The sequence below is a fragment of the Drosophila miranda genome, chromosome 4 (assembly GCF_003369915.1).
Source record: "Drosophila miranda strain MSH22 chromosome 4, D.miranda_PacBio2.1, whole genome shotgun sequence".
In the NCBI taxonomy this organism is placed as follows: Eukaryota; Metazoa; Arthropoda; class Insecta; order Diptera; family Drosophilidae; genus Drosophila; species Drosophila miranda.
Genome location: NC_046677.1, coordinates 11,346,180 through 11,359,279, shown reverse-complemented (window position 1 = coordinate 11,359,279; position 13,100 = coordinate 11,346,180). Strand labels below are relative to the sequence as shown.

Genomic DNA, 13,100 nt, shown 5'->3' with positions numbered 1-13,100 from the left:
TTTTCGCCCTACGTCCCTCCACTTTGTGTGTTGTTTCTTATTGATTTTTACATAATTTAGCACAATTGAAAACTGGATTGCCGGCCGTGTGTGCATGTGTCGTGTGTGCCATGGTGTGTGGTGTCCTTTGGCAGGCATTCACATGGCATGCCCTGGAAAAAAACAAAACAGACTTACAAAAGACACAGGCAACCAGACAATGGACAGGCCTCAACAGAACCTGCACTGCAAACGGCCAAAAGGCGGGAACGGGGCTTACCATAGGCACTAAAAACGTCTGGCAAATGGGCATGGCAATATTATTAATAATTTAGAGCATGCGGGGCCATGTCAGGAGACAGACAGACAGACAGGTGATAGCCATAGCCTCTGGCCATAGACCTACAGCCTTGCCACAATCCTATTTGTAGCCCGAAGCCATATGAAAGCCGAGAAAGTGAGCGTATCGATGGCGTTAGGCCGCTGTTTGCGTAACTAATTGGAGAGGGAAATTTATTCTTTAATTGGAGCAGAAAAGACGCTTCAATTATGATCGTACATAGCCTCTGATTAAGGTCCCTCGCGCGTTCTGCCTCTGCTCTTCTATTCCTTTGTCCCCAAAACAAAGTACAAAATATTTATGACACAATATAAGAGCTTGTTGCTCATGGCCACATTTTTGGGGTCCTGCTCTCGAAGTCGTATATTACTTTTATGGTTTCGGACATGCAAAGTCCTCCTCCTACTCATACACTCCTACTCCTCCACACATCCACAATTTGTATAATCAGCTGTTAAATTATGTGCAAAATATAATGTGTGTGGGGAGCGGGGGCCTCCCCCCCACACCAGGTTGTGAGGCTAATAATTTTCCTGATGCTGGAAAACTGAGAGTGACACCCCAGCCAGCAAGTGTACTTTCAATTTTCAGTGCAAACATTAATTAACACGTGATATATTTCGCCTCTTATCGCTGATGGCACTTCGACATTTTTCAAAAAAATATTTTTCCTACTAGCTTTTCACATTTTTAATCGAGCCTTGGCTTCGGTTTGAGGGAAAGGGCCCTGCATAAAATTAGCATAAATCAAACAGTAGATTTTCCACTGCGGCGGTGGCTGAAGTATGCAAAGTTTTGCTCAGTTTTTCAGTATGTTTTTTGCACTCTCCTCCTACGAGCGCCTCCAGCACGGAAGTTGATTATTATCGCTTGTTATTAACAACAGCAACAAACATGGCTCCAGGCAACAAAGAGGCAAAGGTGGAGCGTAGAGCTGCAGCAGAGCAGGCCTTCCCCCGAGCAGCACTCACATGTCGGGGCCATTATGTCAAACTGCTGAGGGTCCTCCATTGAATTCTTTTGTGTTTTTTCCCTGGGCAATCGAGCTTAGGTAATTTGCAATTGATATGCCATATGTAGGAACTTGACTTTGACTCTAGGGCGGAGTGTCTGAGCGATAAGTGTATCAGAGGATGAGAGATTCGATTCCATATGGAATTAAAAGACCAACAGTGGATGGACAATGCACAGATTGAGGTCCAAGTCCCTCAAGTGCATCTATGTTTTCCATTTAAATTTGTGGGAACCATTTGGTAACCAAAATGTTTTCGTTTCACCATTATCACACCTGCTCCTGGCTCTGCCACCCCGAAATTCTCTTTAGTGCAAACTCCAATCACAATCAACATGATAACAGCAAAAATAGATCAAATTTTGTATGTAAAATGCAAATGACAGAGAAATGACATGGGCCAAAAAACATGTGCTGTGATGTGCCCTATGCTGCTGCTGCCACCCCCACGGGTCCCCTCCCCCCGCCCATGGGCCAGGAATGGAATCTATTATGCGAGAACATCCCGAAAAGTATGCAACATATTTGCAACAAATTTGAAACAGACAGAAAATAGATTTCCATGGAAATGTCCGTCCGTCTGCCCGTCTGTCCACTGGTTGTGTGCGTGTCTTTCTGTGTGAGAGTGTGTGTTTACACTGCATTTTATGGATATCAATGAACTTTAAATTACCGCCAGGCCACGCGGCAGCAGTCGTGAAACATACATAAATGGAATGTACTCGTATGCAATTGTTGGCGCGCCTAAAATCAGGCAACACTCTCGGCCACACACACATAAAGCCATTGGAGCATTAGAGTGGGTGGGTGGCGGTGGGCCATAAACGGCAGGACAAAGCCGGGGACAGTGGGCCAGACACATTTGTAGGCAAATTTTCCAGGACACCCATAAGAGGAATACACGCATTGCAGCTCCAAAAGGAAATCCTGTGACGACCATTGCCCGACCCCTCAGAGGGTGGCTTTGGGACAGAGGGTGCAGCAGAGGGGAAGACGACCCCTGTCTGACGAGGGGGCATTGCCTGCTGTTTCGTTTTCATAAATAACTCGGCTTTTGTTCTTGTATTTTAAATATAATTACAGTAAACACGCAGCTGACGGCAAATGTCGCCAAAGTCGCGGCTAAATTGCCAACAAGGCGGCTAAAAACGCGCCCGAAACGTGAACACGCGAATGAGTTATACTCTGATTTTAGGAGGGTAACAAAACCATTCTAGCGATTTCTAGTTAATTATCTAGTAATGTCAGCACAGGGTTCGAAATCAAAACTGTCTGCGGGCATCATTTGAAAGCTGCTTTTAAGGATTTACTAGCGTTTTTCTGGCTGTTTTTTGGGTTTCGTTTCGGTTTGGCTTTGAATATGAATTTCATACTTTTTTTGTGTCTCTTTTTGATGGTTAGGGATTCTATGAACTATATTTTTATAATCAGACAGAGATACTGAGTGAAAACCCCTTTTTTCTATCTTTTTGAGTATTACCGAAAAGCTTTGGATGGTTTTACAGTAAAAGTTTGCTTGAATATTTCATGGTATTCCTTTTAGTTATAGGATCTATAGGGATAATAAGGCTTTGAGTCTCTGTTCTTCTCTGTTTTAAAATTAGAAGTTCAGTTCAAAAATAATGGAACTACTTTTATCAGAACTCCCACCCACACCACTGTTTTGAGCGCGTATTTTGAAGGCTGTTGCAATCAAAGGGGTCTTAAGCTTTCCTTTAGTTTTAAGACCTTTTAGAAATATTTATATAATATACGGAAACAACAACCATTCAAATTTTATATAAAATTCCTTTCAACACTATTCATTTATTCACTATAAACATAATTCTTCATTCACTTGCAGTCACGAATGCAACACTTGGCGGTAAACAACACTTTCGAGAGATCCCGGAATTGTCACTGGCACTAGTGATTTCTGATCTAATCCGATATGAGCAGAAAGACGAACCGCACGCCACGAACGCTGTCGACAGACTGAAGGGAACGACGACGGCGTACGAGCCACGAAGTGGCGACAGGACCTCCATGGAGCCGAAGATGATGTTGGGCGAATCGTCGTCGTTTGGCTGTGGTGCGGGCGGAGTGGGTATCCCAGTGGGTGGGCGCGCGCTCTGTGGGTTATGTGGGTTGTTCGCGAGCGAATCAGACAACTGTGATTTTTGTTGTTGGCTGGGCTACATTTTATTTTTGCTTTTTGTTGGCGGGCGCTTTTCCATTCGTTTTTCCTTTCCTTTTTTTTTCTAACATTGGCTTCATCTGTGTGCGTGCGCGTGTGAGTGTCTGTGCTGGCGAGAGTGTGTGCTGCCCAATGGGTGGTTTGCTGTGGAAATCCACCACGATGGAAGCGCTCTCTGCTTCTCTGGGTTGAACGGAATTGAACGCAAGGGAAATTCTCTCACTGCATACTTTTAGGTGCGTGGCAAAGGCAAGGCTCGGATTTATGAATGAATTCTCTGTGACGACGTACCGAAAGGGTTGAGCTCTGGTATGGAATGGGTGTACGAGTGGGTACGGGCACGGGCACGGGCTTAGTGTGTGGCGAGTGCGTGTTAAGTAAAAATTGATTGTCATTGGTCATGGCATTGGATTGTGTGTATATTGTGTTCGTGTGTTTTGATGTAAAAGGAAGCGTTTAAGACTATAAAATGTACGTGTTTTCTGCTTTAGATCAACAGGAGGGTCGTATAGCAGTTGTTCATTTATAAGAAAAGTTTAATTATTGATTACGGATCAGAGAGTACTCTTTGGAGTATATTCTCATCAATAGGTGTTTTAATTTATCGAATTTTATTAGGGCTTAAATTAATTAAATTTCTCTGGCAGCGAAATTGTTTCTTTTGAGATATGAACAGAAATGTGGCAGAGTGCAGTCGCACCCCTACTTTATGGAGCACCACCCATCCCCCCCCCAGACACACACACAAAGTTGGTTTTCAATAACCGTGCCAGAGTGTGGCAGGCACCAACTCTGCCCTGGCTCCAGGCCCCCTCTTAATTGCTCTCGTATATCAGTTACTTTTCGGGAGCTAATCAACCCACCTCCTCTACTGTAAAGAACCCACCCCCTACAGAACCCCTGCCCATCACTTCCCATCATCGTCAGCCTATCATTTTCACACAGCACACGCACACGGCCAATAAATAATAGTAGTAGTAACAGCCATAGCAGATTTTATGCTGCATAAAAAAAATTATTGCTTTATAAAGCGAAAAATGTTGAAAAGGATATCCGCGTCCCACGAGTACGCTCCCAGTATCTTCCCAAGGCACCGACGCCCCAAAGGACCCCACTATCGTATGCATTGCGTGCCAATGCACTCGGGCCACAAATCATTCAGAGCTCTGAGGCCCGAAAGGGTTAGGACTAGAACAGGACAGCCAGGAGCTGCCAGGAACGGCAGGACCTGCAAGTTGATTTTCAAGTTTCTTTCTACTTGCTTCCTTGGAAACTTTTTTGCTTCCCTTTTTGGGTTGTGGGATGGGGCCCTGGCTTTAATATAAATTTTGACACCTGATAATTGCTTTTCAGTCGCTTCCGCGTTTTGTGTTGGATGCGACGACGACGACGACAGGTGCAGTGCCCCCACCAAAAACCTGCTCCAGAACCAGCCGTAGCCGCTGCCGCCCCACAAACCCCGCTTATTATCGCTGAACATGCAAAGGACCCTGGCACTATCTGCAGGATAGTTTGTTAGCTGCTTAACTGCCATAAATTATGACTAAATTCTCGCTTTTACGACTCCTCCGTTTAATAGACAAAAGTTCGGATGAGTTATTGAGGCAACCTCAAGGTTGCTGCTGTGCTCCCCGCCAACTGAGGAAATTGCCAATTAAAAGTCTATAAAAGTATATGATTATAGGGAAATCGATGCTATTTTTAGCACCATTAAATGAAGATATTAACACAATGAGGGGAGAACATACGTTAATGTTATACCAAAAGAGATGTGCAAGAAATGAATAAAGAATAAAATTAGCCATGAAAGAAGAGTAATTCCACACATTTCCCACTGATTTAGAAGTAAAGTAAAGAGAGCCCTGAAACACCAACAATAAAAAGTAAACCACCTTCATAATCAATTCTCTTATCAAATTGCACGCTCAACCAAAAAGGAACTAAAGAAAAGAGTAGCAGTCGAATATTCTCAGTGCAATAACCCTTCTCTTTTTTTGCACTTCTCCAATTCCAAATTTGTTTTCATATCATTATTAAAAGCTCTCGATCACATTCAGCTTTCAGTGATCTCTCCCAAACCTTTTTCTCTCCCTATTGTTTCCAGGCGTTCTCTCTTTAAAGCTTCAAGCTCTGGACCCTCTGAACAGAACTTCAAAGTAGGTTTCGACTCGACAACTGGCAGCTCCATCGATCATTTAAGTTTCGCGTCTCTAATTGTTCTGTTCAATTTTGGATTTTTCTAAATAATTTGTCTAATGTCCTTTTTGAGTGTTGGTGAAATATAAAGTATAGTAAAATAAAGTTGATAAAAATGAAAACGAATGTGTCTAATTTTTGTGAGACTTTTATTCGGGCTTTCAATTTTATTTCTAAACAGATCCAAATGGCATAGAAGGGGATTTCCGCATAAAAGTCTTGCAAGAGAGTTTCCACGTTTTTAACAGATATGTGATCAAGTATTATTTCAAATTCTTTCAAAAAGTGAGTCTTAATTCGTTGTATGTATAACTATAACAATTGATTTGTGTCAAAGAGTAATTCGTATCAGAATTTTCTCCAGAATACCTTTCAAATGTTCTCTTCTTTCAACAAATCACATTCGTAAGTGAAAAATCATAGAAGTATTTACCAAAAATTGTACCAAAAAAGAGTCGCGAAAATTTCCACAATTAATAATTTGCATATAAACAAAGATAAAAGAATTCTAAAATTAATTTTCCTAATCAATCATCGAGTACAAACATATTTTTATCTGATTTATATATTTATTCAACACTTTTCAATTTGTGATTTTGTTGACCTGAAATCAAAATGGTGTAAATTTCGGTAAGCTTTAGTTAAAATACTTAGCCATTTCCTGTGCATCTTTACATCTGTACATTTCCAAAAGTTCTATCGTTGTTGAAATTATTTTCCCTTAAAATAGCCAAGAAGGACTCAAAAAAATCGGAGAAAATCTCCCAAATCTCCAAGGTGCGTAGTTTCCTTAAATGGGAGCATGTTTTCCAAAATATTAGTTTTATTAACACTAGCGAACAGTAATTCTGCTAAGTGAATCTGATGCCGCAATTGCTGAGCGGAAATAAATTGAAATCAAATAAATATAAATGCAGATCCGTTCCACGATAGTTCACAATAAATAACTTGATTCTTTTGAGACCTTTCATGATTAAAATTTGTTTTGCTGCGTTGAAAATTGTCGGTGTTATATCCACGGTTCAGATTCTAGGTTTATGATATCAGCTGAGCAGCCATTTTTTGATTTATCTATGGAGTTTTCTTAGACAATGTTTTTTTATAGTACTATGGACAACGGTAGATCCTCATAGCCTCAGAAATATAAATGTAAAATGTAAGCTTTCAATCCCCTTATATTTGAATCTATTGTGGTAGGCAAAGGCCCGGCCAAGGTTTTGGTTTACTGGGCCGAGAATGTGATGAAAACTATTCTTATATCCTTAACATAAAATTCGCATTCACAGTCTTTAAGTCTTTAATTGTTAGACGTATTTTGTGTGGCTACTTTGAAATACTTAATGGGTGAAATGCTTTCAATGTCATTTCGTTAAGTTTAAAGTGTACCAGATCTTTCTTTCTATCAAATTGTTTAAAATTCATGTCCGAACATTCACCTACAAAGCTCTGATGCCGATACTTGTGTTATGCACGTACATACATATGTACATACAGATGTATTAATCTGTCAGCAGACTTCCGCTCCGCTCCTCTCATGCATTGATTAATAACGGAACGAAGCATTCTCCTGGTAGTTGAAACTTTTGCTGGCCCCCAGAACTAATCATTGACCGAAATGTTGAGATTGTCCTGCGTTCCTGCCACTTGTCACTGTCTCTGGGTAACTCTGTTTCTCATTCTCCGCCCCTCAGTATCTCTGTATCTCAGTGTCTCTGCCCCTGTCCATCTGTTACTGTATGTCGCTGCCTCTCTATATCTGTGGGCAGCCTCTACGAGTCATAAATTTAATATGACACCTACAGGATGCATCAACCTAAGTACTCCCCACCGCTCCACTTCTCTCGCTCCCTCTCTCTTTGTCATATGCATTATTCACACATATTTTGCTAATTAGCAAAATATTGTAAATGTTTGGATTTATGCGAGCACAGGCACATGCACAGGCACCCGCACACATCCTTCAACTGAAGCACACATACAGCGTTGAGCAGAAGGACATGTGGGTGTTGGCCTAACGGAGCAGTGCATCAAAATGAACCGCAATGGTTTCTGGTCGGCTCACATGGCTGCCCAAGTCTACTTCCCACCCCCCTCTTTTGCATCTGTGTCTGTGTGTGTGTCCGTATCTGCGTACGTGTATCACTGCTGCGTGCCTTCATGTGTGTAGGTGTGTGTGAGTCATTTGTGTTGATTTAATGCCTCATGGTGTCGGAATTCTGGCTTCTGGGATAACTGAGGAGTTGCCGCCAGTCCCAGCTATAGGGGGGGAAGGTGATGCTGCGGCGCGGCGGCGGTTCCTAGGCTGCAGCTTTGCGGCAACTATAAATTTCGGTTTGGCTTTCAATCGACCGCCAAACGAGGGAATTAAATTCAATTTTCTGCTGACAGGTGCCATCAGACGCCAACAGCCTGGGTCCCAACTGACGACACCAGATGTTACCAGATACCACCAGACTGCACCCACACCCCAATGAAACCCATTCCATCTGGCAGGGCAGTTTGTTTATTCAAAGCATTCTCTTGTTTAGATTAATAGAAACACTTTTCTGATTATTTCGAGCAGATCGAGCGAACATTCGTTTGCAACCGAAGACCCTTGTTTTTCTGATCGGACATTCACAAGATCCCCTTTCAGTGGAATCGAATACTGCGCAGGTGTTATCGCACCGCTTGGCTGGCTTTTTGTTTATTCCGGCACTCGATGCACTTTCAATAGAAAAACCCCTTGCCTAGGTCTGAGTATCACATTCCCTTTGCTTATCGGCAGCTCGTCTGGGAATCCAGGCACAGAACTGAACTGATATTTCGTTAGCAACGCGATGAGTCCAATTTTAATCTGCATTCGGCCGAATTGCTGACCTATGCAATGGCGTGGTCCATCGCCAAAGCCCAGAAAAGCCATGGAATGGCGCTGAAGGCAGGTGGAGGTCTCAAACCGTTCCGGCCGGAATATTGTCGGTTCGGGATAGATCTCCGAATCGTAGTGTATGGCACGGACGGGTATATGAACGATGGTGCCCTTATCCAGGACCAAAGGAATGTCGCCAGAGGCGGTGGGAACCGTATAGTCCTCGGTGGCGATTCGTGTCAGGGAGGCCAGGGCCGGGTACTTGCGTAGTGTTTCTTTAAGAGAGAAGAATAAACATAAGATTAAATACTCGGCCAGTTCATGCTTCATTTGTTATCAGATAAGATAATAGAGCATCTTTCGCCGTGTTATCTTCATCTTATCTGTGAACGAAACCTACCTGTGATGGTCTGGTCCAAGTAGCGCATCTCCTGCATGGCTTCATAGGTCAGATTTGACGCGTGCTTGTGCAGAATCCCTGTGATCTCATTTCTCAGTTTCTGCTGCACCGATGGATGCTTGGCGAGCTCAAAGAGAGCACAAGTCATGGTGCTGGAGCTGGTCTCATAGCCAGAAACAAAGAAGTCAAAGGCATGGGGTGTTAGCTGCTCCAGAGTCAAGTCATTGTCATCTTTCGATGCCATTAAAAGCTCCAAGAAGTCGTTCCTCTTGATATTGTCAAGTTTCCTTAACTCCAGCTTCTCCCTGGCGATGCGTGTAAAAAAGTCTACGATGATTTTGTCATAGAACCGCACGGGAAGCTTTAGTTTTGCCAAGACGCTCCAATACAAGAATTTGAAGATGCGCCAACGAATACCGTCATCGCTGTGGTGAAAGATCTTACGTCCGTGCACTCGAAACTCCACCTGCGGATCCTTGAGGCTATTGCAATGGATGCCAAAGGCACAGGTGGCAGAGGCATCCATGCTAAAGCGATCCAACAGATCATGCACATCGAGAACACCTCCTTGGGTGCCAACCAACTCCTGAAAGCTCTCCTCTAGATTCCGTGCAACTTCTGTGATCGTTCCGAATATACATTTCAAATTTCCGCTCGAGAACATTGGCGTCAGCTTTTTTCTCAGCGTACACCACTCCTCGCCCTGAGCATTGAAGAGGTTGTCCGTCAAGGGTTCCTTGTGAAAGTTTCGGCGGTCCACAAACTTGTCAAAGTCCTTAATCAGTATCGTTTTGGCTAGGTCCAAGTCCAAGATGACGGCTGTGGGTCGTAGATATACGTATGTTCCTGCCACCAGAGCACTACCCTTGAAGGCATCGTATGTCTCCTGTAGGAGTTCCGTTAAGCGCACGGACTTCATCTTGAAGAAATGCCCGAAGAGGAAGTGGGCCCGCAGCTGTTTCACCCCATTTATCTGCCAGTAGTTGTATTTGCATCGCAGGTATCCAAGCACGCCACTGAGCAGCGATGTTAACAATATCAGCACGAATCCCATCAAAGAATTCAGATAAGACTGAGTCGAAATCAGCTATGGGTCTATCTTTTAAACTGCTATGATTGTAAGTTTCTTCAGATTGTCAGATAGCGGAGGAAAGAAACAGCGACAGATCTATCAGCCTCTCAGTATTATAGTCTCTTGCGCCCTCGAAACTCTGAATCTGCTTTTGAAAGAACAAATAATTGTACTAGGTAAATTAATGAATTTTCTATAAGATTTTCTAGCTAAAAAAATTAGCTAAGTTCCATTATTTTTAAAAAATGTTTGAACCAAAGGGTCGAATGAAAATTAGTTAAATTTTGCTACATGGACTGTTACATAATTCTAGACGGCGTTAGTGTAGAATGTAAAATGTAGCAGTTTCGCGTATCTCCCGCTAGCGGCGCCAGTTTAAATAATTGTAAGAAAATACCCTAGCCAGCGCCTGGGTTGAAAATTGTCCGTGGTTCGAGTCCATGCTAGGCAAGTAGAAGAAGAGAAGTCTCATTTTGTGGGACTTTTTCAGTGCTGCCAATTATTTAAGCGACAAAGTCGTCTGGGAGGGGAGTAGGAGAGATTGAGGAAGGAAGCGTTACGATCTGTGTTTCGAGTCTATGCTTTCCATTTCAATGTTAAATGATTAGTAAATATTAGGCGGCTGCTGGTAGCTGACATAATTTTGACGCCGGAGTGGCTCCAGCCACAAAAAGTCTTCAGTGGCAAAGAAAGAACGGGAAAAAAGGAGAGGAGATGGCAAAAACGAAAGAAAAAATACAAAGGCAGTAAGAATTCCCGGCCGTACGCTGAAATGAAGACAAAAAAAAAAATTAAAAAAGGGATAGATGGGTGATGGAATGGATTTCCCTTTTAAAGGAAAACCTTATCAGAGCTGACCTCAACCTGCTGAAGCAATTTTCTCTGCCGTCCTTCCAACATTTAATATGCATGTCGAAAATTAATGTGAAAAAACTTTTTCCGGTTTCCCCATCATTAAACCGATCAGTGTCACGATTTTGCAAAAAACATACCTACACCATTAGCCACAATAAAATTGACGAATGGCTGCGGGCATATTTGATTACATGGCAAATTGATATTATCAAATATATATAAATACAAAAAATAATACAAAGTTTGTCATATTCCATAAGATAATAAAAAGTTGTAAATATTCTATGGCTATTAAATATTATAATTACAGAATGCGGCGAACGTGAAATGAAAAGTGCGCAAAGATGAGGGCCACCTCCTGGAAACGAGACCCCTATTGCATTTTTCAAATCAAATTTGTACTTCAATTATTTTGTAATCCCTCACTCATTTCCAATCATTTTCCTTTTGGTCAGCGCTTTTCTTTTGCCGGTTTTGCCGGGTCTGTCTCTAGAAAATGGTTCCTTTCTTTGCCTCTACATTTATGTGTCTTCGTTATATTTTTTTTTGTTTTTTTGTTGGTCATGCAGCACATGGTCTGCGGGCTTTATTAACTGCTCCTTTTGTGGGGGCGTGGTAGAGGCAGAGAGAGAGGGAGAGAGAGAGATAGCGGGGGTGGGTGTAGTGTGGCAGAAACTGCAGCTGTTGGGGCAGGACTCTCTCCTGCAATCGTTTCACATGCCAATTTTTTGCCATTTACCATGCCGTTGTGTGAAATTCGAGTCAAAATGCCATGCCAGCAATTTGGACTCTATTTTTTTTTGTGTTACGTTACGTACTTCTCTCTCTTTTTTCCCGCTTAACTCTTCAACTTTCGAAGGAGCGGAGAGGAGAGAGGAAAAAACTAACCGCGTTCCAGTACTCGGCTCACTCCGCGGCTCCTTTAATTGCCCACTCGGTGAAGTTTATGAGGGCAGCGGCAGACATTTAATTTATTTTAATAATTATTTTTTGTGTTCCACCCTGGCACGGCTCTCCTCCACTCTCCTCTTCTGGACTCTTTGCTGCTCTCTGCTGCTCTGCGCTTTTTAAATTGAATTATAAAGTCGCGGGTGTTTTTTGTTGCGCTCAAATTTTTTTTAATGGAAATGGAAAATATGAAATTGTTGCCATGTGGGTTGCTGGCAAAAAGCAAACAATTGCAGTGGCGTGGGCGACGGGGGAGGAACTTTGGTGTACATTTTGCGGTTCAGTAAATATTCGCTTCGGGGCTGATGTAAAACCAAAAGAATTTCCAAAAATCAGAAAACACGAAATCCACTCAAATAAAACAGCAAATTCCATAATCAGGTGAAAGGCAAATTAGGATTATAGAATATATGGTTGAGGTCAATTAGGATTATAGAATGGAGGCAAAACGCAAGGATGTGGAAGCAGACGTCTGGAAGATCAAGCTAGTGAATGGTTGCAATCTAATTTCTGAGTCCACTTTTGCATCCAGATCATCTAGCATCGTATTTAATGAGATACGGGCTTTGTAGAAGGCTTCATGATCGGCGGTACTGGTAATAGAAGGAAAAGTAGAAATTCATTTGTTCTCCCATTTGTTTCAGAATTAATCGACTGGCACTTGACTAGAAGGACTAGAAGGGCGAAGCAGCCGAGAATGCGAAACAGATTAGGCCACAGATAAGAAACAGACAAAACGGGATCAGATCGGATAAGAAATGGTGGAGTTATAGGGAAAAGAGTAAAAAAATATCTTTAGATGTAAGAAGACGGTATAAGTACAATATTCTAATTATTTCTCAACGATCGAAGATATTTCCCGATTACGAGGAGGCAGTGTACGCCCAGATCGGATGAGATATAGCAGAATTATATCAAGAAATATAATGAGGCTATTAACACAAATGTATATAAAACTAAACGTAAAAACATCAATATCCTTATTGTCCTTGATTTCAATCCGGTTTCAAAGAATTAGGGATATCGGGCAAGAAATGGATAATCTAGTTTCAAAGAATCAGGGATATCGAACAAGAAATGGGAAAGATATAGTGGCTCATCTTGAAAATAAGGTTAAAGGGGCAATATCCTTATTTTATTTGTCGTCAAATGGTCGGCAGAGCTTAAGCGATTTTTCTAATAAATCTATTGAAAAATAGCGATGAAAAGGCATATCATTATTGTCCTTGATGTCCTTGGTCGGTTAAAAGCTACGTGGAGGAGTGGCAAGCCGA

At 42.2% G+C, this 13,100-nt stretch overlaps 1 protein-coding gene across 1 annotated transcript; it reads right to left on the bottom strand.

Annotated features, from left to right (window-relative positions):
* Positions 1 to 8,190: 8,190 nt before the first annotated feature.
* LOC108163634 (cytochrome P450 6a22) lies at positions 8,191 to 10,056 on the bottom strand. The gene is made up of 2 exons (XM_017299043.2): positions 8,952 to 10,056; positions 8,191 to 8,826 (listed from the first exon to the last, which is right to left on the bottom strand). The coding sequence occupies exons 1-2, from the start codon at positions 10,003 to 10,005 to the stop codon at positions 8,390 to 8,392; spliced, it is 1,491 nt and encodes a 496-aa protein (XP_017154532.1). The 5' UTR covers positions 10,006 to 10,056; the 3' UTR covers positions 8,191 to 8,389.
* Positions 10,057 to 13,100: the final 3,044 nt, after the last annotated feature.

Coding starts and splice junctions, on each gene's coding strand:
- LOC108163634 (XM_017299043.2), bottom strand. CDS start 10,005: ATGGGATTCGTGCTGATATTGTTAACATCGCTGCTCAGTGGCGTGCTT. Junction 8,827..8,951: donor CTTGGACCAGACCATCACAG/GTAGGTTTCGTT, acceptor TCTCTCTTAAAG/AAACACTACGCAAGTACCCG.